General features: G+C 36.5%; 1 protein-coding gene across 16 annotated transcripts in view; it reads right to left on the bottom strand.

The window, feature by feature from the left end:
* Positions 1-25,451, bottom strand: part of CEP170 (centrosomal protein 170) — a 92,884-nt gene that overhangs the window by 21,980 nt on the left and 45,453 nt on the right. For 8 of the 16 annotated variants that reach the window (XM_084756986.1, XM_084756984.1, XM_084756982.1 and 5 more), the window contains exons 9-12: positions 22,061-22,698; positions 10,228-10,377; positions 7,408-7,528; positions 4,564-6,390 (exon numbers count right to left, since the gene is read on the bottom strand). In XM_084756986.1, the coding sequence (XP_084613112.1) occupies positions 4,564-6,390; positions 7,408-7,528; positions 10,228-10,377; positions 22,061-22,698 (2,736 nt within the window). The remainder of the gene's footprint in view (positions 1-4,563; positions 6,391-7,407; positions 7,529-10,227; positions 10,378-22,060; positions 22,699-25,451) is intronic. The other 8 variants (XM_084756980.1, XM_084756978.1, XM_084756979.1 and 5 more) reach the window with 4 other exon arrangements.

The following is a 25,451-nucleotide window of genomic DNA, read 5'->3' as shown; positions in this document are numbered from 1 at the left end:
GACATTGAAGGCATGAGAGATACCTCAGATAGTCACAATGCAGTAAGAAGCAATTACTTTCTCACTTATAGTTAGTAAAGACATTTAAAAATGCTATTGCTGACACATTGAAAATAAGAAGACAAATTAATATAGACATTATACTAATGTTAATAGGAGAGTCAAACATACGAGTAATTTGTAAAGTATAAACAAGAACACAGAAGATAATGTCTAATTCATGGCAAACTTCACAAAGGCAGGAAATGTTTAACCAAAGTGTACCTATCACTTAGGTGACATGCCTGGTTAGCAAGTGATTATAGTTTTGAATAATGAATGGATTCCTGGATAAACATCATTTGCATTTATAAAATCTAGAAACATGAATGCCTTTGGTATTCAAAGTGACAAAAATATTTAGCATTTGTTGCAATTCTCAAATGCCACTGACAATATACAAAATTTTTTCCCTCCTTTCTCCACTCTGAACTTGAATCACTCTGCAGACTAGGTAAGTGAAGCTCATATTTTCTTCATTCTCCACTAGAATTTCATACTTTTCCTGATACTTCTTCCCCAAATTGTATTTTTCTTGATCTTAGATAAAACTGATAGACTTCACCACTGGAGGAGACAGCGTAAAGCCGAGAAAGCTATCCGAGGACTCTGTGGAAGGTCAGAGCCTGCTCATCCGGATGCTCATTCACACCCCATCTGCAGATCCTGGGGTCAGGATGTAGACTGATGGGGACAGGAGGGCAATCATACGTAAGGAAAGCTCATGGGTCTCCACGAAAGTATATATACCTTTTTGTTTGTTTGTTTTTCTGAAGAGGATTGAGACAGTTAATATTTCACTATTAATTTCACACTTTCTCACTTAGTTGTGCATCACGGGAGCACAGCTCTGGGGGTGTCTGTGAGCATGTTTCCAGACAGTTTTAACTGAGCAGGGAAGACTAAGTCTGCAGCCAAGGGCTGGAGTTCCATATGAGGGGAAAAAGAGGAGAAAGTGGAATGACAGGAAAATAGATTATAAAAGGTTTTCTGTTTGTTTTTTAACCTATCCAGGTTAAATTTAAAAATTATTTTCATTCTTTTGAATTTTCTATAATTTACAGAAATACGGTCAATGTATATAATTAGGTTCATTTGATAGACTGATCTTACTGAGACACTAAATTGAAAATCTATACTGGGAATGTATAAATCATCAATGTCTTATTTATTGGCTGGTGAAGTACTATTTATCAATACATATTTAAACGAGAGCAAATCTCAAGATCATTTTAACCTTGTAGGCCACAAGAAACATTTGTTTATAAACATTATAAAATTTATTTTAACATAGCCAATAAAATCATATGCTTCAAAGGTATATTTCATATTTATATTTTTATATTCCTTTGGGAAATAAAATTATGTGTTAAACTTTAATTTGACGATAAATAATATACCCTGTCAAAAAATATAATTTGTTTTAGTTACAAAGTGCATACATTCTTCTCATGCTGAAGATGTAAACTATGATGTTTACTATAAAATACTCTTATCTATAATATCTAGAGTAAAAAAGGATTTATTAATATATAGCTGTGAATGATCCTCTTTAATGTAGCCAAAGCTATGTCGATCTTAAAATATAACTACAGACTTAGAAAAAAAGTCAGAAAATACACTTTCCTTTCACTATATATCAGAGTATTTAAAAGAGGAATTAAAGCACAAGCAAGTTTTGTTGTGTGTATTTATAAGCATTTAGCAGAAAGATCATTTGGGCAGAAAACTTCTCTGAGAATGTTTTGCATTTTCACTATTCATGTGAAGACAAAAGTAACACAAGCCATATATGTCCACTGCTTAATTTTCACTGTTTTGACTTTGAGATTTAGAATAAGAAGGGAAATATTTAAGAAAAGAATTAAGGGTATCGACAACACTTTCTAAACTGTGCACTTAAAATGATGAACAGCAGCTACTTTATTAGTAGTGGTAGTGCCGGTTTTCACAGCAACATATGTGACTTTTAGAGATAGGGTCTTGCTAAATAGTTCAAACCTGAACACATTAAGTAGCTCAGGCTGACCTAGAACCTACTGACGTTCTCTTGCTTTACAATTATGGGTATTTCCCAATGCAACTGGTCAACTACTTTATTTTCATAACTTAGGGTTTTAATTTTAAACACCAATATCTTGAACAAAATAAATCTGGGTCTTTCCACTGTCACCAAAAGAATATGGGAGAAAAGCAAGTCATTAAATCCTTGGAAGCAAACTGTCCCGGAGAAGCATAAAAGAACTGCTACCAATATTGCTAGACATTTCCAATCATCAGTTCTTACCATGTTAAATGAAAGAAAAAACCCATTAATGACTTAGTCCAAAATACTGAATCAAAATACTATAGGACTAATTTTACATATGCCAATATGGATTTTATCACAGGTAGTAGATAATTCCATGATCTTTAAAGTCACATGGAGAATAGAAACACTGACCAGTATTATGCCACATTCTTTTAAGCCTTGGTTTTCCCTTTCTCCCCACTCAAGATAATGCAATTATCTTAAATAATAATGTTACAGCACCAAAGACATTCAACTATTAAAATCAGACATAAATCTAGTAATCATCTGATGTAACAACTATTTAGCATATTCTTCACTGAAATGGACTGTATAAAACCAAAACTATTTCATATCCACCTTGTATATATTTCTAACCATGACATGCTAGCTGTCTTCTGGAAGCTAGGAAAAGTACCATTTCTTAACAGTAGAGTAGCAACAGCTAGTAAAAGGCCCTGGATTCCCATCTATTCCAAGATTTGGTCAGGGCAGGCTATTTCTTCTCCTGTCTCCAGGTCCCTAAGTATCCTTTCTACATCTTAAGTTCCATGACTGTAATTATATAATATCCAACTACTACTAAGTATAAAGAATAAATGTAACATATATCTCAGTTTTCCCTAGGGAACTTCATTAAGGAATTCAAGGGTCTTTTGTTTCAGATACAGAAAAGTGAGTATCCAGATCTATATTCAAACCAGAAATAAAAATTACTCTGTCTACATATAATAAAAATTTTATACCTGTTTCTCTGACTTGCTAAGTGGTCCTATTTAGGCCACATCTTAAATAAGCCCCTTGTGTAAAGAATAAGGAAGAAATCTAGATTACTCATGTTAGTCAATCGGCAGAGCAAAAGCTACTTCATGCTCCTTGGTAACACACAACTTACATCACAGCTCATGTTAGGACGGAAGGAAACATACATATCTTAATGTGCTTAAATGGGGGTGAGGTGGTAAAGCAAGCAGTATTGTGAAGAAATCAGGGTGCACACCACAGAATGCAGCATAAAAGAAATGAACTGAGAAGGTAGAGCCATAAGAAACAAATGAATAACAATACCTGGCAACCAATTCATAAATAATCAAAGACTGACATGTGAAAACAGACCAGAATAACAAAGAAAATGTCATTTATCCTTTGGGCAGCTCAACTGTATACTCTCTAGTTTCTGTCTACATCTAGTCCTACCCTAGGCTAAGACTGTTATTACCAAAGCCATTGACCAGGGGAGATGGAAAAAAAAAATGGAGTAGACAAAAGTGGCTGTAAAAAGGAGGAACAGAAAACAGGGGGGAAAATTTACAAAGTACTGTTGGTTTTCAGTTGTGGAAGATATATTATAAATCAAGCAAAAATAAAAGGAAGACTACACATCAACATTCCTCTACTTTTAACTCAAGACTTCAGGCTCACTTAGCTTGCTGGTAAAGAATCGAAAACCTTCAAGTCTTCCAACAGCTTGCTGGTCCACCCCTACTGGCCTTCCAGCCACACCCATACATGCATCTGATTGTGAGGTAATAGGAAAATGCTTAGCAAATACACACAGATAGCCAGCTGTCTCATAGCTGTAGTCATATATTCTCAGTGGCTTCAGCTTAAATATGAAATACGGACAAATAAGCCAATAGCACTTCGGTGCAGGTGGACAATAAGCAGTGACGGTAGTTATAGTCAGATAATTACTACAGCTAAGTGCTGTAGCAGTACACTGCAGACATTGAAATTTTTGTTTGATCCAGATATGCTTAGTGATTGCCCCAGGAATCCACTTTCCTCTACTGCAATAAAGGAAGAGTTAATTTTCAACAGCTCCAACTACAATTGTGTAAGTATATGAAACATTATTTTAAAATCAACTATTTCCAAAAGGACTGAAAAAAGTGTATTGTTTCTCTTCAGATTCATAAAAAAAAAAAAAAATCTAAAATACCTGGCTTTAGGAGCATAACATTCTTCAAGTAGATGGTAATCCCTAATATAATATGGACAAATCTAACATCATCAAATAAAAAACTAAACTCCTAAATTTGTCCAATTACTTTCTTATTTTGAAATCACTATTTTGTCTAAGACTAATTGGAATTTTTACATTTTAATGGAGGGGGCATTAACTAATTTAAACCTTATTCTTGAATTCTTTTGCTAAGACAGCTAGACATTTAATTCTTAAAGAACCCCCACACAGAACCTGGTAATGTTATTACGAATCTGGATCCAATTACCTGCAGGAGAGCCATGAGAGGAAGTCATACTTTTGACCTTGGAGTCTGAGAGCCGAGAGATACTGTTAGCTCTAGTTCTAGGAGAAAGTTTATCTGAGGGCACTAATCTGGCTCCACTCCTAATAACAGCTTCCGCAGTACGTGAAGAGGCACTGCTTCTTGATATTGTTGCTTCAGAGTCACTACGGGCGGAGAGTGAGCCAAGTCTTGTTCTTCGAGGCTGGGCCAATAAATCAATCCGAGAGATGGTTCGCCTTCCTGTTGGTGGTTTTGATGTGGAACTTGTGGTGGACACTTCAGAAGCAACAGATGCTTTGTCAGCATCAGCAAGTTCACTGTCAGAAGCTTCACCGAGCCGGGCTCGACGCAGGAGGGAAGTCCTGGTGGGCCGTGGCCTTGGGAGAGTGGTCGATTTACTTGATGAACCAGAAGCAACAGGAGAAGTCTTAGACTTTGCTGCTTTGCCTCCTTCCAGTTTGGAATGTATGTTGTGCTCATCGGCTGAGGTAAGTTGAGTCCTCCCATGAGATTTGCAGGAGTATGTTTCCTGGTCAGATGACATAATGTCAGAGATAGCAGAATGAGGTACACTGGAGGTCTGGTCATCATCCGTTAAGTCTACAGAAGGCTGCCGGATTCTTCCACTGGACTGTACAAATTTCCGGCCATCTGCTCTTGAGCCTACATCTGTAGAGCGGCTTTTTGCTTTCTTTTCAATTTTGTCCCTAGTGCTTGACTTTGTAACATCTTTGGAAGGGGAACTCGTGGAGCACCTGTCTTTATAGAGACTAGTGAAACTCTTCCGCTTTTGGGTGGACTTTCTTTCAGTCTCTCCAGTAACCAGACTAATTGTACTGGCTGTGTCCACATCAGATTCTGGTGAAATAGAATTGTCTCTATTGTAACTGGGAGTATCAGGGCCTTCATCAGTTTTATTATTATCTTCCCGCAGTTTAGCTTCTAGAAAAGCCATCACTGCTTCCGTGTCTTTTAGAATCAAGGTTGTGTCCATGCTAGAATCAGTATCCAACGAGTCGCTCCTTTCTCGCAGTCTACTTGCAGATGGCAGTGCTAGGGAGGTGGGGGCGGGTGAGCTCTGCTTGTTGATGTGGGGAATGAGCTCTATGGGGATGTTTGAGCTGGGCTTGTCTATGGTGAAACTCCCTTGTCGCACTAATGACTTGGAGAACTCTTTCTTGTCTCCTTTTGAAGTCTGACTTTTGGGGATTTCCTCAGCTTTTCTTCTCTTGCTTTCATTTGGTATTACTCTTTCTCCTTTGCTTGTAGAATGTCCTGGAGTTTTTTCTACAAGCTGGGACTCTTGCTTAGAAGGCTCATCCCTACATTTATCTATGTGTCCTGAAGCACTTTTTGAAGAAAATCTAGGAGGAGTCCACTGAGCCTGTTCCTTTTGTTCCTGTTGCTGCTGGATTTTAGCTAATGTTTGTTTTACCAAAGAAGTCTCTTTATCGGCTTCACTCCTCTCCTTGCTGGAAGAGCTGCCCGAGTGAAGGAGGGCCTTGCTATCTCCCCCCGGCGTAGGGATCTCACCGTTGACCACTCTGCTCATCTTACTGAGGCCTCTGTCTGCACCGTGCTTCTCATTCTGGTAACCCTGGGCAGAAGCTTCTTTTTCCTGCAGCTCCGTGTCTTGCTTCTCCCCTATCTCTGACCTCGGGGTCACCACCTTTGCTCTGGAGCTCTCGGAAGGCTTTTCTTCATTTGGGAGCTGGGGAAGAGTTCGTCTCTTCCTCTCTCCCTGACTAGCCAGGGAAGCTACAGAGCTAGTACTTCTCAGGGAAAGACCAGCTTCACCAGTATCTGTCTCTAAAATAAAAACACCACAGAAGAAATTCATTAGAGCAAAAGGACACACATAAAAGGAGTGTCAAATTATACTAGATTTTAAGATTAAATTTGAAAATGCTCTCAGTATAAAATAAATGCCTTCATTATGGAAAATTTGTATTTCCTAAGTATATATTTAAAAAGGCAAAATACCTTAGCCCTTAGCAAGGCAGTAAAAAAAACCCACATCAATAAAAAAATGTGAAAATAGTAAAAAGTTAACAGGATTTGCCATATTTTTATAAACCAAGGAACTATCAAACCATAATTTTCTGGTTTATTATAGCAGCTTATTAAAGTAAATGACTATCTTTTTTTCAATTTAGCAGATCCCAATGCAAAATTAAATACTTTGAACAGCAAGACAGAGACAAATTTGGTCATATTTAAAATAATTTTTATGAGGGGATCATAAGTAAGTCTTTACTTATTTTGTATTCAAAACGTGTAAAGTTAGGTGTAAAAAGTTTAAGTGTCAACTGACATTTAGAATGCTATATACTATGGGTATGAAGTAAAATTACGTATGAACATAATAAAAAACCATTACATTAGTATTTTGATGTCTTAATTCATAACAAATTCATATATATGGATCACTTTCAAATTATCACCTTATCTTTATGCTTACAACATAATGATATTACATATTTTCTAACAGATTGGCATATAAGGGTATTTTTTTAAGTTTTAAAATTATACTTGAAAAACAAAAATTTATAATAAAAAATCAGATTGTGTCTCCAAATAAACTAAATCTTAGGAGGTATCCTTTTGACTTTGGAAGGTTCAATTTATGAACTACACCAATATTTTTAAGGGAAAAGGACTTGGGATTAGGTGGCATAGCATCTTGCATAATATGTTCATTTAAACTTAATTTACTTTTTACTCTATTAAGTTTAGATTGTTTTAGTTTTCTAATACACATGACTCATTAAAAAGGGGACAGGGAGAAAAAAGGTAAAACATGGAGGACGATGAGAAAGAGATTACCATTTTCTACAGTTGCAGACAATTCCATTAACCTTTCTTCGGGATCATGCCTTGTATGATTAGCAGCCAAACTAGCCCATTGTGAAACCCAACGTTTGCTTCCAGATGAAGGTATCACTTCCTACAGGAGGAAAACAAAATGAGAGAATGCAGCAGCCTGCCAGTGCTGATTCTCATGAAAGAGAACTTTCTTCAGGCACATTATGTGGCACAGAAGCCACTGCCTCAAGCTCAGCTTGTTATGCTGCACTGAGCCTTCATGTCTAGGATTCTCTAGCTGCCCCTTTTCCAGAAGGTTGTGTTATCATCGTGAATGCAGTATACAATTCACTGTGCTTCCTATACACTGACAGTACCAGGTACACTCCAGAAACTTACAATTTACTGGGTTGGCGGGGAGTACAGATACATAGCACAGTGCAGTCAGTTTTACTCCATTGAAAGGAAGAGAATCTAAAGGAGTTATTAAAGTTACCTGCTAGTCCTCTACCATATAGGTCTCCAGTGTCTCAGGAAATACCCAATATGCTAGGTTATATTTTAATAAGTTTCAAAAACCCAAAGCCTGAGACTTCTATGATATTTAAGCTGAAAACATCTCAGTGAATTTTTCTATACTCAGTCTGAACGCAAACCTATCTATGTGTAGATCTGTCTTTAAGGCAAATGTCTTTGAACCCTTCTAGTTATGGGTCCCTTTGCCCATGGGCACACCCGATCATTTCTTAAGCTGAAGGTGATATAAAAATTGTCTCTCTCAAGCTGTAATCAGAGGTGGACCCAGCCTAGGAAATATAGCAAAGTAAAAAGATAAAGGGGGTGGAGTGGGGCTGAGGATGTATAATTTTGTGGTAGAGCATGCATGAGACTAGGTTCAATCTACAGTACTATAAATAAAGACACTTCTCACTCAAAACTTAACTCAGGTATTCACACCAAAAATGGAATGCAAACTAGGAAATATACAACTATGACAGAAAGTTTATCTTGAGCTATTTAAAACAGACCTTATTAAAAACAAACAAGTGACTGTGTTAATTATAATCGGGCTATGGCTAAATCCTGAGAAAGTAATGATTTCATGTAGCTACTACACTGTATAGTTTCAAGAACAAAGTAGTCAAGTATAGAGAAAGATGCACACAGACTAAGGACACCGGAGCTAGCTGACTTCTTAAACTCCCTTCCAAGGTCTTGTAATACTTGTCCCCTGCTCAGAGCACCAAAGGAAGTGTCAGGTCACCCTGTACTGTGCAAAGAAATCCACAACAGGTCAGTTTCACTGTTGTATTCTTATGAATGCCGTTCTCTGTTCTGGTGGCCTGTTAGGTGATGGCTGCAAAGGCAGGAACATTAGAGCTATATGAATTTTACTTGGAATGGATTAAGGAAGAGAGATGAGGGAATCTAAAGTAAATCACAGAAACCTTTCCCTGGACTTACCAAAATACAGACACACTGCTTGATATCACTATTAATACCACCTGTTTCCAGTGAGTAAATTAAACAGAAACTAGAATAAAAATCTCTAAGTTAAGGAGAAATAAAGAACACTAAAAAGCTGTAATTTCTTTGACAATTTTTAGAAAATGGCAAACCACAGGTGTATAATTTTAACACTATCCAGTGAACATATAGATCTATTTATCTGCCCCTAAAGGCATTTATATTTGTAGGAATATAAAGGAAATAGTAATGTTACACAACTTGATTTTCTTTTATTTACATTTTATATTTATTTACCACTTACTTATTATAGCTATTTTCCTTAAAAAAATATAATTAAATAAGTAAAATAATGAGTTAGAAAAAGGTCATGCTGGGGAGATGGCTCAGTGATTAGGCACACTTGCTATACAAGTATGACAACATGAGTTCAAATTTCCAGCACCCACATTAAAAGCTGGGCACAGCTGTGTGTACCTGTGACACACCAGCATCAGGAGTACAGACAAGCAGCTGGCCAGCCCAGTCAAAGTTCCTCTCTGAAAGGAGTCAGTCAGAGAGAGAGAAATAGAGGACAACATTCACGTGCTCCTCTCTCTCTCTCTCTCTCTCTCTCTCTCTCTCTCTCTCTCTCTCTCTCTCTCTCTCACACACACACACACACACACACACACACTTCTCTCCCCAAATTAAAAAAAAAAAATCCCAAATCACTTAAGGTTCAAATTCTGGCTTGACAAATAAGAAGATTTAAGTCCCCAGCCAAGTTAATTTCTATGTACTGAATTTCCCTTCCTATTTGTAAAAACACCTTCAAGGCTTCCTTTCACTGAAAGTTACTGCCTGTTGGCTGAACAAGTTACACTTCCAACTCATGCAACTATTTTACATTTTCTTCTGCTACATAGAATTCTGATGTCACAGCTACGCCAATGAAGCCATCCTCACTCGTTGTTACATTACCCTCACCACACCCTGGCCTGCACCACAGCGAGGGTACAAAGTGCACGTACAAAGTGCACGATCTCACTGCAGACACAGTTTCATAGTTCACAAGTTTCCTGTTCAGTTTTCTAATTTCAAACACATAACTCCTACAAAGCACAAGCAGGTTGCATCTCTTGCTTTGTCTCATTGTGCTACTCTCAGAAAGGGCCATGTAGCTTATTGTTTCCTGTAATTATTTTCTTCAGTAACTTAGAAAGAACAACGAAAATGAGAAAATAAACCAAAATTGCTTTAGGTTTTCATTCAAAAATTTTAAAGTCAAAATTTAGTTTTTGAAGTATTTCATAAGAGGATATTTATCAGTACTTAAAATAACTTCCAAATGATGAAAACTTTTATTTTAGGCATATGAAAAGAATTGCATACCTCTGAGTTATGAAACCCAGGTGTACTCAATGGCTTTCTTTCTTCCATTACTACTGCGGCAGAGTTGAGAGCCCAATCTTTTATCAGACCTTTATGCTTTTCATTGATAATAGGCCTATTATAATCCTGATTGTCATCTACTCCAAATACCTAGAAGGAAAAATTTGTTTTGTAATGAAAATAAGTGTGGGCACAAGATTAGTATGTGAGTATTATCAACAGCATCAAAAGCAAGTAAAATATCCTAAATTAACCTCACCTGGAACTTACTTAACGACAGAGGACTCCCCAGCTGGACTGGACAGAAAGCCAGCAGCTGCAGATGTGATTATCCTTTTTAATACTCAGCAAATATTCTGGTTGATAAAATGAAGTATTTAAAATACTACATTATATTTGTTTAAATGATTTAAGGATTCTAGACATTAAAATAATAGGAAGTGTCAGGAAAATACTTAAGCACGTTTTCAGCTTTTTTTCTTCTTTCTACTTTGGAGAAGCACATTAGAAAAGTAGAAACATGCTTCTTTACTGAAAAGGGTTTCATGTACACATATAACTTACATTCATACACATAATTTCCTAAGTTGCCAAATAAGATTTTATTGTATGATTCTCACACAGAGTACAGCAATCTGTCTGAAATGCAGGTTCTTAACCTACTCACACAGACTAACTTTATCATTAAGTAAGTGACTATCAATGTCAACACTTTGAGAAGTTCAACACAGAAACCAATATCCATGTGAACGGACTTTCCCAATAGGCAGGACCCCAGTGTTACTCATTTTTTTTTTTTTTTTGGCACATTATGGGACCTGGATGTTACATCTTGCAAAAGGCTATAATGAATTACATTTAACATTTCATTTCACTATTCAGCTTGAAATTGGTTCAACTTAATGATTGAATGTCCCCCAAAATGTGTGCCATTATACTTACAGTATGAGGCATTGCTTTTTACAATTAAGAAAATACATCCTGAACTAGCAATCTGTAGAAATGATCTTTGGAACCTTTGCCTCCTACAGGGGAATACCACTTTCAGTGGTATTTTCACATTGAAGCATGACTTTCTCATCTACGAATGGGTAGTATTTATAGCTACATTAGAACATATGTAGCCCACAGGCTGTAGGTTGGACATATTATCTGTACCAACATACAGAAAAAGAAACTGATGGTCATAAAGTAATCTGATGAAATCTGAGATGTATAATTAGTAAAGACCACATTTCTAAATTCAGTGAAATGTGGAAATTTTACCACTAGATGGCTTTATTGCTTAACTTAATGACAGTTTTTTTTTCAAGAATTTAGTTAAAATTACTAATGCTCTCAGAACAAGTTGCATGTTATGAACTTGAAGTTACATGAGACTTTTAATAGTACATGGAAACCAGGATATAAATGGAAATAAATAAAAATCATTTCTTTGCTTCACCTTGCTAAACATCAGAATGAATTAAGCAATTACAGCAGGGAAGCAAAGAGGGTACATATGTCTTGTGACTTTACCCTGATTTATAAGGAATATTAGAGCTGCTGAAGAAGCTCGTATATATCTTTTACAAAATGGTTCACTCCAAATTTACTGGTTCATTTTGTTATTTTTATATTACTAGAAAAAATATAATCCATATTTGGAAGTAAAAAAAAACCCATATACAATCGCTTACCATATATAATCACCATGGCATGCCAATTTATAGTTTCTGATTTGGTGACATTTAATTGCATCAAAGATAAGTCTGACTTCTTAAAATACAATCACTAGTGGTTTCCAACAAGGAATGTGGTAAATTTCTTCAAAACCCTTCCAATAAAAATGATATGGATATCGGCTTGTAAATAGACTAGTATTTTCAAAAGGTAACAATTTATACCCAGAATTGTACTCTAATGGGAGCTGAAGGCAACAGCTAGTATTCCTAAGGATTTTCTATACATTTCCTTGGCAGAGACACACCTACTCATATATCTGTTAAGAGAATTGCCAGTTATTTCTTCCTCTTACAGGTGGCAGGGCAAGAAGAATTCCAGTGTGGTAAAAAAGCTTTCAGATTTCACATTCATGATTTAGTTTAATTAGTTTATTAATTATTTTTGAGAGTCTCACACTGTGATCTAGGCTGACCTAAAACTCACCACATTCCTCCTGCCTCAGCTTCTCAAGCGCTGTAATTACAGGTATGAATAAGTCACCATGGTCAGCTTTTAAAACATACTGAAAAAATTAAGACAGCAATGGAGAGTCCAGCGTAAATTGGTATGCATTCATTTCTCCGTGTAGGTACAGATACCTGCTTGTGATATCTTACATGTGGAAACAAAGTAAACTGTCACACTATCTGTGTACGAGGCATGCACGTTTTCCTGCATCTCTAAAGTATACACACTCTGACATCTGATCTAATAATGGCTAGAACTTTAGAGTGCCTCCAACACCAAGTCAAAAATTGCAATATTTTCCATCTTTAATTCTAGAGTCTGTCACTAGGTGATTTTATCCATATCATTAGAAGGTGACTTACCTGTCATCATGAATAGCTCAAGGTACTTCATGTAGTGTTTGTTAGCCTTAAGCTCTTTATTTTCTCCCTGCCCTACTCTGACCTGGTGTCAATCACAATTCCAAACTTGTTCATAACAAAATGTGGCTCTCATCTAGCCAGGACTCCTTTAGGGTGCTCATCTCCAGGGGAAAAGGACATACACCTTTCTAATTGGTATCTTTCTTTTCTAGAGTCTGACAGAAGCTTGACAGACACAAAAGGAGCTCGTTAGGGCCTAACAGAGCATTGGTTCATGTGATCTGAGAGGAGGGCCATTCACATGCTACCTACTGCTACTGTGTCCTTGATCCGGGCAGATACCATCCCTGCCTGGGATACCTGTGCTCCCAGACTCTAGTGTTGGGGGAAAAGGACAGCACCTTTCGCCCCACGCTACTGCGCGCATTCTGCACTACTGCATGTTTCCTTGAACACATTCTGAATCTTTACCTCAGAATAGGCACATATATTCATTGTAGAATTTCTCACCTATAGCTCACTGGATACTCTAAACAATTTAAACAACTGGCTATTGAGGGCATGGTACTTACTAATTTTGTAATTAGGCTAGGCACTACAGGAAATATAAAAATCTTCATGACTTAGTCCTCTACTACCAATGTCTAACACACACACACACACACACACACACACACACACACACACACACACACACCAAACCAATCAACCCAAGAATCTGAAAGAACCACACAGAGACAGTCTATTATTAAACTCAACTTCCTGTGAATACCAGACTATACATGTAGATTCCAATCTCAACTTTAGATTGACAAAAAACAAAAAACAAACCCTCCAGATATTAACAGATTGATATATACAACACAAAGTCATTTTCCTCCTATTACCAGGTTATTATTGCCATTATTTCAAAGTCCAAACTATGAGGCTGGAGAGATAGCTTAGAGGTTAAGAGCACTGATTGCTCTTCCAAATGTCCTGAGTTCAATTCCCAGCAAACACAAGGTGGTTCACAACCATCTATAATATGATTTAATGCCCTCTTCTGGCCTGCAGGTGTACATGCAGAGCACTATATACATAAATAAATAAATACTGTTTTTAAAAGTCCAAACTATAATGCTTAAAGTTTCACATCTTTCAACTCAAAATGGTAATAGTAAAAAACAAAACAAAACAAACAAACAAACAAACAAAACCAAAATGTAATAGTGGAGCTGGGGCCTAGTGGTACTTCATTATAAAGAGCGGGGTCAAGTTTCATGGATGTTTATATTTTACCTATTAAACAGGTGCACAGGTCAAAACTAATAGTAATATCAGACACAGGAGATTAGCTCATTGTAGCAAGAAGCAGAGCCCAGTGTGAAAAAAGGAGGAGGAGGGAAAAGCTAGGTCATGATTATAACAACACACATGTAGAGAAAATGAGAATTTCACAGCAATAGTACCTAATTTATTATATCAAAAATATTTTGGACTGTGGTTATGGCTTAGTGGCAGAGTGCATATCTAATATGAATTAGGCCCAGTGCTGAAAAAGGTTCTAACCAGTTGAAATTCAGAATTCATCTTTTCATGGAACTGTGAAAGCTAACATCAATCTTTCGTAGTCTTACGTTAACTTAAAGGATGGTGAAGCACTTAACATTTTTTTTCTAACAAAGCATCAAAGTAAAAACATAAGTTTCAGGCCAGAACATTTCTTTCCCCAAGGAGCAAGGTCCTGTCAGGTAAGATGAGTGGGGTCTCTCTTTATAAGTTAAATCACTAGTACAGGGTCCTGCATCTTATAAAAAACATGTAAGAAACAGCTATTAACAACTATGCTGAACTCCAGGCACATAGTGTCAAGTAAGTCAAGATGATTTAATAAAAGAGTTTTGTTTTTTAAATTTATAGTATCTTCCCAGGAAAAATAACAACTTTTTAAAAAGATAAATACCTTAAAATTCAATGGAATAAACATATTTTAATTGTTTAAAACTGCGCTTCTGATGTTTGTAATTAATTCTTCAAATCTAAAATTTATACAAAATTGTTACAAGGTTAGGAGAGATCATTTACTATTTATTGTAGTACATATATTCATAAGATACACTCTTTAAAAAATTTTTATTTTATGAATTTTGGTGTTTTGCCAGCATATATGTTTGTATGAGAGTGTTGGGTCCCCTGGAACTGGTGATAGAGACTGTTGGGAGCTGCCATGTGGAAGCTGGGGATTGAACTGGGTCCTCTGAAAGAACAGCCAGTGTTCTGAACTGCTGAGGCAACTCTCCAGCCCCAATACAAAGACATTCTTGTTCGCAGCATCATTTACTATAAGTGGACTCAAGTTTACTTAACATCTGTCAATGAATAGACAAAGGTTCTGTTATGGCATGATTTATGATTCAGTGATTAAAAAAAAAATGAAGTATCAATGCATGTAAAAATAGCCAATCATTAAAGGCCACATACAGAATGATTCTGTTTATATGAAACATATACACTAAGTAAACGCAGAGATACAGAAAACAGGCAGCTAGTTCTACGTTGTCTGACAGTGAGAAAAAAACTACTAAGTGTGATTTTTTTTAGAGTGATACACACATGCTGGAATTAGTGCCTTCATCACAGAGAAGCATAAATGTACCCACAGCTTTCAAGCTGCACACTGATGTTGTACTTCTGAGAGCTGACTTTCAGTTAATCATCTTTTTGCCACAGCTTACCAAGTACTGAAATTATAGGTGCAAATTAACTCAACTGTGCATTCTCAATGGATAAAATATCCAGTTTTAGGTTATATGAGGTTTACTTTGATTTAAAAATAAGGTGTCACTTAATTCTATCTTTTTCTTGGTGCTTCTTTCAGAATAAAAATTTAAATTTGTTGTTTTCTTTCTTAACTTATAGCCTTAGTTCTCCCGCCTCATTCTATAGAAATTTTACAATCCTCTGGCTTCCTGTCACTTCCCACAGCTTTCTCTATTGACTCCATTACTTACCACATTTTATTAGTTGATTTGATGCATTTGAATTATTGATATACTTAATCTTACTTGTATAGTTAAAATCTTCTAATTTCTTTACTTTTTATTGCCCCACTTTATAAAACCTGGTGCTCATCAGTGACCATGTTATCTTATCCTTGTGCCAAAAAGATTTTAAGCTGGAATGTTAGCTATTGGTAGAACTCAAAGGCCCTCTCATCTTGTACTACAGAAGTACTTTTACTGAATAGAGATTTCCTTTTCTTTTGACCCTATCTTTATTTACCTACAGCTTACAATACTATTAACAAAGCTACACTTTTAACATTGACAAGTTATTTTGAGATAAAAATATAAGCTAGTTTTAGTGCATAAAAATATAGAAAAATTGGGGGAATATGTTTTGTTTAACCAATACATAAAGTCACTGGAAAACATTTACTAATATATCAAAGATCATATATAAACACATTAAATAATAAAGTATATCAAGCTTTCTCATTCATGCTTTCAAAAAAATAGTTATAGTCTACTACAGAACAAGAAAGATCATTCTAGAGATGGCAGCCAGAATTATATCATACAGAGGTTAGAAAACAAAACAAAACAAACAAAAAAACCAACCAACCAACCAACCAACCAAAAACGTGATACTCTGACAGAACACAGAATCCTGGTGGCTACTCTAGGGGACTCAGATAAAGCCTTTTAAAAGTAAATTACTGGGATGGAGTTTCTTAGTAAAATAAAAATGAGGTTTGGATGAGCTGGTGGGATGGCTAAGTAGGTAAAGGCACTTGCTCTCATGCCAGACAACATTAGTTCAATCCCTTGAACTCACAAGGTAAGAACTGAATCCCCCAACTTATCTGTCCTCTGAAATCTACATATGTGCTCACACATACATGCACACACAGTGTTATGAAAATGGATGATAGTCATGGTTGGGCAACATTACAAATTTATTTAAAAATACTTTATTATATATTTTAAAAGGGTAAAATGGTAAACTTTATCTTTATATCTATATTTACTATAATAAGATATTTAAAAATAAGTGTGGTGAATTAAGAAATAGACACAGTAAGAACACAAGTGCTTATTAGACTGAAGAACAATAAGAAAAACACTTCAAGCAGAAAAAAAATCAAGACTCCATATAACAACAAACAAAAGGAAACAAGGTAGTCTATTAAGAGTCAGACTTCTAACAGACAAGTGAGACTTCTCTCAGGCAGCTCTGAGTATGAGCGCAGGACAGTTTCTTATAAAGAAAATGGAAATGGTTAAAAAGGTTTGAGAATTAAAAAAAAGTAAATACTTCTGTTTTTTCTTTAAACAAACAAACAAACAAATGGTGAGGGTGGGAAGCATCACCATCAAAATCCACACTGCAGACCCTCTATGAAGGCCCTCTGATGACATCTGAGGCTCTGTAAACTAGTCCTTTGGTTTCTATACACATCTAGATTTATGAGTGGACTCAGTCTCTTCATCTACTCGGCTCTGTCAATGCAAATTCTCTCTGGTGTGTTTGCGTGTATGAATAAGTGTTCATTTAGGCATGTATATGTGTGCATTCAGGTGCACATGCATGTGCAGTGCACATATTTGTGGAAGCCAGAGGTTGATGCTGGATGTCTTCCTTGATTGCCTTCCACCTGGAGCTTATTGATTAGCCTAGCTGAATGGCCACTGAGCTCCAAGATGGGACCTTTTTCTGCCCCCTTGGCACAACCCCAGCTCTGTGGTTACAGATGTGCTGCCACTCCTGCCTTTACGTGACTGCTGAAGATCCAAACTCAAGGCCTCATGCTTGCCCAAAAAGTACTTTACTGACAGTGACCTTCCCAGTTCCACAACAGTTTCTGATTTTAGTTTATCTTATTTTCTCCTTGCTCTGATTTAGATTCTATCTTGCTGTCACCTTCAGGACTCAAACTGTCATACTAGGCTCCATGTTCTCACTGCTGGCCTTCTGACTCACTGCTCTGCCTACTCTGCTATGTGCAGTTTCTAGTCCTGTTAGTTACGGTCTCCTGGTTCTGGATTCCTTCCTGCTACTTGGCACAGAACTAGAATAAGGAGAGCACTTGTGAACCCCGGGAATCTATCAGAAGGTTTGCATGTTAACAACGATGGGTAAAATGAGGAACCAGGACAGGAAAATAGCTGTCCGGTAGTGGAGAGGTATGGTATGACATTTAGGAGGAGAAATATTACTTTCGAAAGCTCTCTAAAGTGATCTATATATTTCTTGTTCCTTTAATGTCTATTTTCCTATTCTTACAGCAAGGTTTTAAAAACCAGCTAGGAAGGCTAGGTAGTAGTATACTCAGTAAGATGGTGTAGTGGGAACACAAAACAGCTGCCTGACTGGCTCTTTGGAAAGTTAACTATACTGAAATTGAGATACGGAGAGACTGCGGAGACAATTATTACAATAGAAGATGAGTACTTTAATACAAGAAATAAATAGCAAATTTCTCCACAAGCTTAGATGTTAAATTTGCCAGGTATGTGCTAAGATGACAAAAGTAGAACTTGGAGACAGTTATAAAATATGGCTAACTATTGAAGTCACAGAATAAACCACAAACAAAATTGTAGATATCACAAAATTTAAGCAGTGGAGAAAATAATATCACAATACTTTTTAACTGAACAAAGAAAAGCAAGTTAATGCCATTTTGACTTGGCCATCTTATTTTAACTTTACAAAACTAAGTAAAGATGTAAACACATGTGCTGCTGATTCAGAGATTGGGTGTGCAGTGTATTCTGGGGGAAAGCAAAAGGGACTTTGGCTTATCGCCATTATCATCAGTATACCCTGTGATGTATTACTTATACATTTGCACACTGCTTTAGTTGATTTTTAAATGATTTTTAAGAATAAAAAATTTTAAATTAAAAAAATATTTTAATGATTTTTTAAAAAGAAAACCTGTGGGTTTTTTTTACTCCTCTGATTGTTTCATGCTCTTCTGTCCTCCAATGTTGGTGTTGCTAGGGCTTTTTTATTTTGTCTCCTTTTACTCTACATGCTCTCTAGCTATGTTACCACTCGGCCCTCTGGTCTGTGATAACTAGATCTCATTTTAAGATCCAGGCTTATATAACCAGGCAATTCATGAATATATCAGCTGATTCCCCAATTTCTGGCCTTTCCAGCTTCAAGCCATACTTCATCATACTTCTGACAGTGATTTGACGATGTCATGGACCAGGAAGATGGCTTAGAGGGTATGTATGGGCACTAAATGCCAGATGTGATCACCAGAGTACATCTCTGGGACCCACACAGCAGAACGGACTCTTTCCAGTTGTTCTCTGAAAGCAGGAAAAACACACTTTTACTCCTCCCTCCCAAATAAATAAACATGAAAAAAAAGTTTTCAATGATTTCCCACTGCCCTCAGCACTAAAAAAAAACCAAAACCCCAAGTACTCAATTGCCTTATCTCTCTCTCCCAAAGTAACTGTGGTCCTCTGAAGAAGCTGCACTTTCTCCTTTATTGACAATGCCTCAATCTGGCTACTCTTGACCTTCATTTTCTGAGTAAGAAATATTCAGAATGTATGTATTTTAAAAATACATTTTAAAAACTTTTATTGCTTCACAGAGTGAATTATATATGTTGAAAACTAATTCAGGTGGCAGTTAAGTCTAGTATTCTTTGAGAATACTGAGGACAGTTCCTATAGCACGGAGTTTATAACCTTCCTCCCTTAGGTGAATAAGATAAAAAACACAAAACTAGTAAAGCAATGATTATTCTTTGTTTTGTTTTGGTTTTTTGAGACAGGTTTCTCTGTGTAGTCTTGGATGTCCTGGACTTGCTTTGTAGACCAGGTTGGCCTCAAATTCACAGCGATATCCTGCCTCTGCCTCCAGAGTGCTGGGATTAAAGGCGTGCGCCACCACGCCCGGCTGCAATGATTATTCGTAAGATTAAAATGCAACACAATGATAGTGTCCATGGAGCCTTTCTCAACAGTTTGAGCAATTTAAATTAGACAGCTCATTCTCTGAAGAAGAGATGTTTAACCTGAGAAATCCCTTTGGAAAATACTGTAACATTTCCTTCAACATGTTACTCTTCTTAAAATGTTTAGCATACTACTTTAGATTTACTTGTATTTACACCCCACTAAACACTTCTTGAGACAGAGAATAGAGTCTTTTCAATTTGAATACTCCTGTCCTCAAAGTCTGGCACACTCCTTAAATGGTGGAATAAGAAAGGAAAGAGACTATATGAAAGTTTTGCCGACCAAATCAAATCCAGTTGGACAACAGCTGCTCCAACTTCTATTGCACAGACTGCGCATGTCTGCCTATGTCCCTGGCCCTCCCAGGGAGCTGCTTAGGCCTGAGTCTGGCTACTCTTGCCCTTCATTTCCTCTGCACCCACAGGTTACTTCATTTTTTTCAGGCATCTGGGCCCATGGAGCTGGCCTGACTCTGGCGTCCAGCTTTGGCCATGCTTACTGTTCTCTCAATTCTCTGACTGTGACAGACACACGATGACGGCGACTTGTTTTCTTTGAGGCAGATTTGGTTCTTGTTTTGCTATCTAGTCACATAATACCTTTCTTTAAATGGATCTTGCCCTAAAATCTTGGGTTTCTCCATTCTGAAGGTGATGATGCATTATTTTTGTCAAATATTGGGCTCCTTGAGAATGAAAAAGATTCATATGATAGTTTTAGACAACAATAGCTAGATTCTGTGAACTCATCACTGCCTATCACTTTCCTAAGGAGGACCATTTACAGTGGTGCCTTCTTGTACACTGGCCCAGGCCAGGCTGGTCCCATCTACTGTAATTTCCACCTTGGTTGCACATTTAACCCTTTTAGTGCTGCAAGAAGCTTCCAAGACTTGTCAATACTTTAGGTAGAGAGTTGTATGTACAAATAACTAATATAAAAAATAATAATTAGAGATCAACATCACATGGCTCTCATGATAGACATCATGATAAGCTTACTATGAGGTTTTGAATTCCTATTAAATCTAAGAAAAATATTTCAGAAATAAAAGACACTTAAACTTAAAAAGAGGTTGATTTACCCCAAAAGCATAGTACAAAAGCATAGTACAGATAGAAGTTATACACTTAATTCCAGATGCCTGCATAATCCATGCTCTTAAAGTCTGTAGTACATATAATCATAAAATGATATTTAAATGGGAACTATGAATTACCGTGGAGTAAAATATCTATGCCTTTTTCAAACCCATACTTCTTTTTTTAACAATGGTAAAAGTACTGCTTACACATAACACTTATTTCCAAGACTACTGTGTCTTTAAAGTCTGGCGCTATGCCACTCTAACGGTAGAATTAGACTCAATATATTTATGTCTACAAATTATACATGTACACCAGTGAATGCATCACAAACACCACAGATGAAACACTATAACAATACAAGAATTAAAAGCAAGCATAGTTCTACTATTTTTTTTCCTGCATCCCAGAGGATTAAATCTTGCCCATTCTCTGACAGGGCATACTTGAAACTCATCACCCAAACGAGCATATTCCAAATGTTAACGTGCATATGAACCACATTGGTGATCTTGTCTTTAATCACAGATTTGGAATCAATATGTCTGCACTGGCCTCCTAAGCTATATCAATGTTGTTCATTTATGAACACATTCTGAGTAACAAGAATTTAAATAAGAGATCACAACAAATTGGGAGAAAGTACTTTTAAAATCTTACAACAATCATCACATAAATAAACCAGTAGAGTTAAAGAAATATCTAAAATAAAGACAATCACTAGGACAGGGTATAAGCCTGACTGAAATGAATAAAATATATAAAAACTGATTTTGTTCTGGTTCTGATCAAAGATAGCAGTGAAGAGAAACAGAGAATAAGGACAAAGTTAATCACATCATATGCTTTTCATCTGCCTCCAGAATGAAATTAGTAGGTAGAAAACCTGTGTTAACACTTATTAGAAATCGATTTCTTTGTTAAGTTTTGATATAAATAAATATAAAATGACATTATTTTTAAAGACAATGAAATTTATATACCTTAAAAAGGCCCAGGAAGTTTAAGTGTAGAAGACCTTACATATAAAACTCAAGAAAATTCAAAATGTAAGCAAAATGTAAGCAAAATGAAAGCAGTTAACATTTTGCTCTTACTGCTAAGTTTTCTAGGCCTCTAATAAAACCCTAAAGTCCCGACAAAACCAACTGCATAAGAACATTTTACACCAACTCTCTAATAAGGTCCAACAGTCAAAAGCCCCACAAAACTAACATCGTACTCAAATTTCATTATTTACCTTGTCAATCATTTTTCTTGCTTCCACCTCCTCACTGTTGGGATTCTCTAACTCAATGGTATAAGTACCCTTGTCACTTTGGTCATCATCATTATCCTTTTCTGAAGTAGCAGAAGTAGCTTGATTTTTTAACATTTTATCCATCTCCTGGCTTGGTCTGTGCCCAAGACTCCCTGAACTTCTTAATAATGCAGTTTGTAGGAAGGGTATTGACACCGATGGCTCCTCTGATTTCTGTTTTAACAATTTCCCATGTGGAACACCATGCCCCCCTCTGTGGTGCGTAGAGCTAGTCTGTAAAGACAAAGAAACCACTTTGGCATCTGCTGGTGGAGATTTTGCTTTTTCAAGTTTTGTATGTGGTGCTGAGAAAGGAGTTTCCTGACATAAGATTTTTGAACTTTGAGTAAAAGAATATGACCTTCTCTTTCTGGAATGATCTTCGTCAAAGAATGCAATCATAAAAGCAGTTTGACTTACAGCAGCCTGGTCTTGATGCTTTTCAGTAGATTGGGCCTTCTTTTTCTGTTCTGAGTGATGGCGTCGTAAATGTTCCTCCAGAGTTGCACGCTTGCTACAGCGCCTGTGCGCCCCAGCATTCTCTGAATCACTCTGTGTGCCATCATCATGTTTGTTTCCTGAACACAAGAAAGGGATGATGTAGTGGAGAAGAAAGGACTCCACGGAGAAAACCAGAAGCACAGACAAAAGTGCTCCTTGTTTTGATACCTTTTCCCCTTCCTAATACAAAGTCATACGTTCCTCAGCGTAATGGGCTCTGCACACTGCACACTGCAATGTTTAAAATTACATTTAATCAACCAATAATGAAGTCTTTTATAAACAATTAAATGGATTACTTTCTTTTTCAACTCCTTGCTTTATAAGATTCATCAATGCCTCACCTGTCACAGTTTGTACTTCTAACACCAATATACATTAGCTCTGCCTCAATTGTAAACCTTTGTTAACAAACAATTAAACAAAACTAATTCCAAAATTAAGAGTAAACAAGGTTTCAACCCTACACAAAGAACTACAGGCAACCAAGGAATGCTGGGAATGGGAGAAATAGTCTTCCTTAGGGAAGAACACACCACTTAGTTATCCAGCACCAAATAGTCAGCCTTGCCTAGAAATATACACAAGCAAAATTATACAGACAGCAGGTTGTTATGTATTTAACAATTATGTATGTAACAACAATTAATCAAAAGAGAGGGCAATAATTTGAAAGAGGGTGAGAAGGGGTTTATGGGAGGGTTTGTAGGGAGGAAAGGAAATGTGGAAATGAAGTAATTATAACCTTAAAAAATAAAAGGAATAATTATTTAAAAGACTGGTGTAACCGAAGCACTTATTAAACAGAACATAAATGCCATAAAAATGGAGTATATCTAAATTGTAACATTTAATACTTTTTAAAAGCATATTTTTCAATAAAAAGATAGAAATTTGTAGCTTCTATTAATAACATAATTTTTACAAATGTTTTCTAAACTGTAGTAGCTTTGAAGAGTTACAGGATGCTGAGAGCCCTACCAATGACAAGTCTACAACTCGTTTCCATCTAATATGTGACATGGTGCAAACATCAGCAGACAGCATGCCCAAAAAGCGCAGTGTCACACTAAAGCAAACAACCTCCCTAACAAAGTTTTTTTCTGGATCAGAGCAAAAGTTACTCTAGGCATGATTTAGATGGAATGATCAATCAAAGATTCACTAAAATCATTTCAAAGTTATAAATGAACCTAGTACATTTGAATGTAAATTGGCCGATTCTAATCTTGCATAAATATTCTGATTTTGTCTACTGTAATGTGAACACATGTTGAATAGTATGTTAGGCAAAAGAACAATCAGGAAAAAAAAGACTGAATGTGCATGAGAGACTATGAGATGTACGTCAGGGGAAGGACTTATGAAGTGCATGGGCTTGTTCCTAGTAAATTTGGAAACTACCAATAACAATGAAAACTGAACACAAGAAAATTACCTGTAAAATGTGGCACATAAAAGTAACGAGAACAGACAACAGAATGGTAGAATTTCACAATGACATTTTGAAAAGAAAGAGAAACAGAGGGAGCTAATATGGTAAAAATTAATAGGAGCACATTCAAAGTATCAAATAAGACAAATATAAAAAACTTCTCAAATTATTTACTACCCAAAATGTATTCTCAAAATAAAAATAATGCCTTAAATTAGTGGAATCCTTGCAACCGATAATTAATCTATTAATTATTGGGTAGTGTATGGAAAGCAAACACCAATGTAACTACTAGTTCAAATACAAACTTTACTATAGACTGTTTAAACATATTGGGCTGGATAAACTGAATAGAAATTCAGTTTGCCAAGGTCCAAAAGAATGAACTCTAATATTTTGGGTACAGTAAGATGAAATAAACTTACACTAAGAATTTTAAGTGAAGACACCAGTTTCCTATCTCTTCTGTTACTAATGTGTGGGAGATGAGTCACTTTCTTCTTTGTAACACTACTACTCCTTCTTGTGCCTCTGTGTTACACAGGTGAGATGGTGAGGCGTTAGGCCAGCTCTGCAATCTTCTGCTCAGCAAAGAGACCACTAGGAAACGCTCAATGTGCTTCCTAACACTCTGCCCATCACTAATTCTGCCTAAACAGAGAAGGTCATTTACTGTCTCTCCACTCAGCTTGGCTGCACTTTGTGAGAAGCTGTGGCTGGAAGAAGCTGCAACTCTCCTAAAGGGTGAAAGTGTATGGGCTTTGTGAACATTATTTTCCTCACTGTCCCAAAGCGCGTGCACTTTACTCTTGTAGGAGCAAGGCATCTATCTATCTATCTATCTATCTATCTATCTATCTATCTATCTATCTATATCTATCGCTGTATCTCTGTATCTATCTATCTGTCTAACCTTCTATCTCCTCCCACCCCATACCAATTGATTTTTAGAGTGGCTAAAAGTCCAAGTTTTAAGAAAATGTTACTAGCCAGGCGTGATGGCCTACGCCTGTAATCCCAGCACTCTGAGAGGCAGAGGCAGGCAGATCTCTGTGAGTTCGAGGCCAGCCTGGTCTATAGAATGAGTTTTAGGACAGCCAGGACTACACAGAGAAACCCTGTCTCAAAAAACAAACAAACAAAAAATTGTTATTAACTATTTACTTCCATTTTTTCACAATCTGATCGTACCTCTTTCATAACCTAAATAGTGGGAAACTGTGATCTATTGATAGCAGTTCTGATTTTTTTTAAGAGAGTCAAATGTCATTTGTAACTATGTATGAATATATGATGTGGGCCTATTTAGGATACAAAGTGAGTTATTACTGTGAAAGGATTTTCCTGGATGGCTTTCAGAACAGATTAATGTTAAATCTGAAAGAGTTCATGGCA

This window comes from Acomys minous (genome assembly GCF_964271855.1).
Source record: "Acomys minous genome assembly, chromosome: 1".
NCBI lineage: Eukaryota > Metazoa > Chordata > Mammalia > Rodentia > Muridae > Acomys > Acomys minous.
The sequence above is the reverse complement of the archived record's forward strand: the minus strand, read 5'-3'. Positions and strand labels throughout refer to the sequence as shown.